This window comes from Penaeus vannamei, chromosome 21, assembly GCF_042767895.1.
Source record: "Penaeus vannamei isolate JL-2024 chromosome 21, ASM4276789v1, whole genome shotgun sequence".
Lineage (NCBI taxonomy): Eukaryota > Metazoa > Arthropoda > Malacostraca > Decapoda > Penaeidae > Penaeus > Penaeus vannamei.
In genome coordinates this window covers 10,999,108-11,004,107 of record NC_091569.1, presented here as the reverse complement: position 1 = coordinate 11,004,107, position 5,000 = coordinate 10,999,108, and the positions used below count along the sequence as shown (strand labels likewise).

The following is a 5,000-nucleotide window of genomic DNA, read 5'->3' as shown; positions in this document are numbered from 1 at the left end:
ACTTTTCAAGTGCTGAGACCAAGTTTCTGAAAGAATCAAAATGTCATCTAAGTATACGTGAACACCCTCTAATCCTTGTAGCGTAAAGTTCATAACTCGCTGAAATGTAGCAGGACTGTTTCTCATACCAAATGGCATAACTAAATATTCATAAAGTCCAAATGGAGTGATGAATGAGGATGTAACTCGAGCTTTTCCAGTTAGCATTATTTGATAAAATCCCTTATGGAGATCAATTTTAGATAAGTATTTAGACTGACCAACGGCATCAATGAGATCATCAACTCTAGGTAAAGGGTAAGAGTCAGGAATAGTTACTACATTCAGTCGTCTATAGTCTGTACACATACGAAGTTGTCCACCTTCCTTTGGCACCAGTAGACATGGAGAAGCCCATGGTGATGAGCTTGGTACTGCTAAGCCATTCTGCAGTAGATAGTTCACTTCCTCTCTCATTTGCTGCTTCTTTTCAGGGTTAAGACGATAAGGTGCTTGTCGTATAGGAAGTGTACCTGGTACTAGTTCAATATCATGCTTGATAACATTGCATTTACCTGGAGTGTCAGAGAATACTGGTAAGTAAATTTCGAAAAGATTAGAAATTCCCTGCATCTCGTCTGAACCGAGATGATTTAAGAATGAAGATAGGTTACCAAGAATATCAGAATTACAAGCATTGATCCATGGATTAATATCAAGTGGATCTTCAACCATATTGATAACATTGCAAGGTAGTCTCTGCGGCAAGTCATCTGTAGTATCAGGAGAATTAGGCATATAGAGCTTCAATCTATTTATATGAATTGATTGAGTTGTCTTTCTACGATCAGGAGTTTTAATAATATAGTTCGTGTCATTAAGTTTCCTTTCAATAGCATAAGGCCCTTGATATTTAGCTGCCAGTGGAGAACCAGGAATGGGAATGTAAGCCAGAACTTTATCACCAACTTTAAAATTTCTTTGCTGGGCACATTTATCATATTTAAGTTTCATTTGAGCTTGACCTTTAATCAAGTTATCTTTTGCAATTTGTCTAACTTTAGCCAATGTGTCTTTCAGATTCTTTAAGTATGCTGAAACTGTAGTGGTATGATCAGACGAATTTAGCAATTTATCTTTTACCAACCTCAGAGGTCCCCTTACTTTCCTACCAAACAAAAGTTCAAAAGGTGAAAAACCTAAGGTCTCTTGAGGAGCTTCTCTAATGGCAAACAACATGTATGGCAAACCTTCATCCCAGCATTTCTGATTCTCCAGACAGAACTTTCGGAGCATGGATTTTAGAGTTTGGTGCCAACGCTCCAGGGCTCCTTGTGACTCGGGATGATATGCAGTGGAAAGGGTCTGCTTAATACCCAGTTCTTGGAGTACCTTAGAGAAGAGCTCACTCGTGAAGTTGCTACCTCTGTCAGATTGTACTTCCTGTGGAATACCAAAAGTTGTGAACATATGTACAAGATTTTTACAAATACTCTTAGCAGAAATATTCTTAAGTGGAAATGCTTCCGGATACCTCGTAGTGGGACACATTACAGTCAATATATATTGATTCCCTTTTGTGGTCTTTGGTAGAGGCCCCACACAATCAATTATGATTTTTTGAAAAGGTTCACATGGGACTTGAATGGGTTGGAGAGGATAAGGAGGAATAGGCTGATTAGGTTTCCCAACTACTTGACATACATGACATGAATTGATGTGCTTTGTCACATCTTGTTTAAGTGCAGGCCAAAAGAAATCATTCAAGATTTTCTGATAAGTTTTCCTGATCCCTAGATGACCACCAAAACCTTCATGAGCGATCTCCATTACACTCTTTCTAATAGACTGCGGCAAGACAATCTGATGCTTCTCAGACCATGAATCATTTACAGACAGATTAGGAGGACGATAGAATCTCATCAGTACATCATTTTTGTAGTAAAAACTAGGAGATTTAACAACTGCATCATCACAAGCTTCATTATGACATTTTACAAGAGATTCATCATTTTTCTGTGCTTCAATAAGCTTTTCTGGCGTCATTAAGTTTGAAATTAAGTTATCAGTTATTTTCTTTGTTACTGGTTGATTATCATGATTTACTAGATTAGGTTTGAAAGAAGCTAAAGATTCATCCCCATTATTCTTAGCTTTAGATCTTGTTACGGCGCAACAAGGGAAAAGATATGGCTGTTCCATTTCAAGTTCAGTTGTATTATTATACTGCAAAGGGGTGTCAGTTACTCTTAATACTGGTATTACTAGGTCTCCAGCTAAGTCATTACCCATGAGGAAACTTGCATTAGGAATCGGTATTTTATCTACTACACCAACCGTTACTGGTCCTTTTACCATATCACAGTCCAAGTAGATTTCAGCAAGATGTTTAGGAGCAGATCCCTCTATATACTCAAGCCAAACTTTCTCACCTGTTAAGCAGCTTTTAATGTCTGGCAGAGCACTTTTCAGTATGAGTGATTGTGCACATGCTGTATCTCTAACAATATCAACTGGATATTTATTAGCACCTAACTTGCTGAACACGTGACCCTTTGATCGGAATGCCTTAAATGGATCTTCCTGAAATGGTTTATTAGGAAAGTTAGTAGTAGCCACAGGTTTTGTAAAATTAAAATCTTTTGCTTCTTTTGCTACCTTACATTTTGGATGCGGGCAGTTTTTAATTAAATGACCCTCCTTTTTGCAAAATTTACAGTATAGGGTAGATATTTGGGTATTAGGCTGATACTGTCCACTGCTTGTATTCTCCATATTATATTTAAATCCTACAGATGACTTTACAATATTTGCTTTTCTTTTCTCCCCTGGTATACTACGATGGACTAAAGAAAATACATCTGCTACCTTGGCTGCTTCGTGGAGGTCATTTTCCTCCTTGTCTATGAGGTGAATCATAACTGAATATGGAACCTTTCTCTTGAATTCCTCGAAAACTATGAGGTTGCAAAGTTGATCAAAATTAGTGACTGAAGCAGACTTTATCCACCGTTTAAAAGCTCTAAGCTTCTCCGAGGCAAATTCAGCATATGTTTGACTGGAAAATTTGTTCATGTTCCTGAAAGCCTGCCGATATCCTTCAGTGGTTATGGAATAAGCAGCTAGAATAGCACATTTTACTTCCTCATAATCAGTATTATCATTAAGATTCTCACACACTTTTAGAGCTTTACCGGTCAGTTTAGGCTTTATTAACCAAACCCAGTGTTCCTCAGGCCACTTGAAATGTTTGGCTATGGTCTCAAACTCTCTAAAGAAACCCTCAGGATTATCTTCTGCAAATGCGGGAGTTAGCTTTACGCATTTACTTATCTCAAAACTAAAATCCCCTTGACTTTTCATTTTCATTTCCATCATTTGAAGCTCATGTCGTCTTTGATTTTCTTCGCGTTCCTTTTGAAACTGTCTCTCTCTCTCGCGCTCTTTTTCTCTTTCCCTTTCAAACTGTCTTTCTCTCTCGCGCTCTTCTTCTCTAGCTCTACATAATCTTTCTTCACTTAAAATCTTAGCCTGTGTTATTTGAAATCTTAATTTCTCAACTTCTAGCAATTGTGAAGGATTACTGGTATCAAGGTCACTATTTTCATGAGGGAAAGACTGAGGATCAGGCAGCTCTTGTAAATGTTCAATTATGAGATCTTTAAGTTGACTTTTAGTAGCATCTTTATGGTAATTAATTCCCCAGTGTCTAGCCATGTATATGAAATCATCTCTACAAGGATTTTCTGAATTAAGGATATCCACTGAAGGATTGGCTATGAAATCATGAACATCGAAAACCATTTTTACATCAAAAGGTTCCAGATTAATATTAATTATTGCTTTACAGATTATAAGTTTCCATAGAGGTGGCGAGTTAAGATAGAATTAGTAAATACTGATTACTGCAGTATATTAAAGAACTCAAATACATCTAATTAAGCGGCTATATTGGCAACGCCACCATCTGCCTTCTAGCTCCCACAAACTGAATGGGAAGAATTTGTTTAGATCGTCTCCCAGATTATCGAACTCAAACAAAATTGCTTAAAGATGAATTTGAATTATAAAGTGACTACATTAATGAAGTAGTACAAGACTTCAAATTGCAGTGTGCCAGTGAAGCTAAAAGACGGTCAAGATATATTCCCACCTAATATAATCTTAAACCTTAGCTATATCGGAGAAACTTGTTCATAGATGGTCACACTTACAACCGAGTGTAGTTTACCATGCGTAGTAAACTAATACTAGAATTAAGGCGAGCTCTGTCGGCTCCAAAGGAATCTCAGGTCGACTAAAGTGGGAGATGCTTACTCAAATTCAGAGAAGCTGAATCGTACACGAACACGAATGAACCAATATTGAATATGAATTATTTGTTGATTGTGCAACACTTTAACAATGGCCAGTTGTAAAATGCTCACTGGTTACGAGAAATAGCAAAGTACTACAACCACTCTTAGGTAAACCTCAACAAAATTGTCATTGCAAGTAACGAGATATTTAGCAAAATTAATCATAGGAAATAAGTCATGGTGTTTAGATATGGTAGTAAAATATAAAAATCCCGGTCAGGCCCCCATTTGTAACAATCCCGCTTGTTGTACAGTGTAGTACAATGTAGGTTTATAGTACAAGTACGATAATGCTTAAGACGTCTAGGAGAAGTAGCGGAATAATTACAATAAGTACTGAATGTAGCTTACATTATAGCTTATGAATTAGTATATTATTTAGCTTTATTTTATTTAATTCAAACTTTCTGATTTATTATTAAATGTACTTTTGAATCATTAGTTAATTATGAAGTTATTCAGTATGCTTTTGTTCAATCAGTATCTTTCAATTACTCGTTTCAGAATTATTCAGTTATTCCAGTATTGTTTCTTATTTCTATTCTATTTATTTAGTGCTCTTATTTAGTTATTCTTCATTATACATATATCCATTATCCAGATATAATTGATTATAGAGTGTCCAATAGTGTATTTTCTCACTTAAAGATTATATTCTCATTT

The 5,000-nt window shown here is 36.2% G+C and overlaps 1 protein-coding gene across 1 annotated transcript in view; it reads right to left on the bottom strand.

The window, feature by feature from the left end:
* Positions 1 to 4,683, bottom strand: part of LOC138865445 (uncharacterized) — a 6,020-nt gene extending 1,337 nt beyond the window's left edge. The window contains exons 1-2 of the mRNA XM_070135887.1: positions 1,230 to 4,683; positions 1 to 554 (exon numbers count right to left, since the gene is read on the bottom strand). The exon at positions 1 to 554 is cut by the window's left edge and continues 1,337 nt beyond it. Of these exons, the coding sequence (XP_069991988.1) occupies positions 1 to 554; positions 1,230 to 3,783 (3,108 nt within the window). The 5' untranslated portion in view covers positions 3,784 to 4,683. The remainder of the gene's footprint in view (positions 555 to 1,229) is intronic.
* Between the last annotated feature and the right edge of the window lie 317 nt (positions 4,684 to 5,000).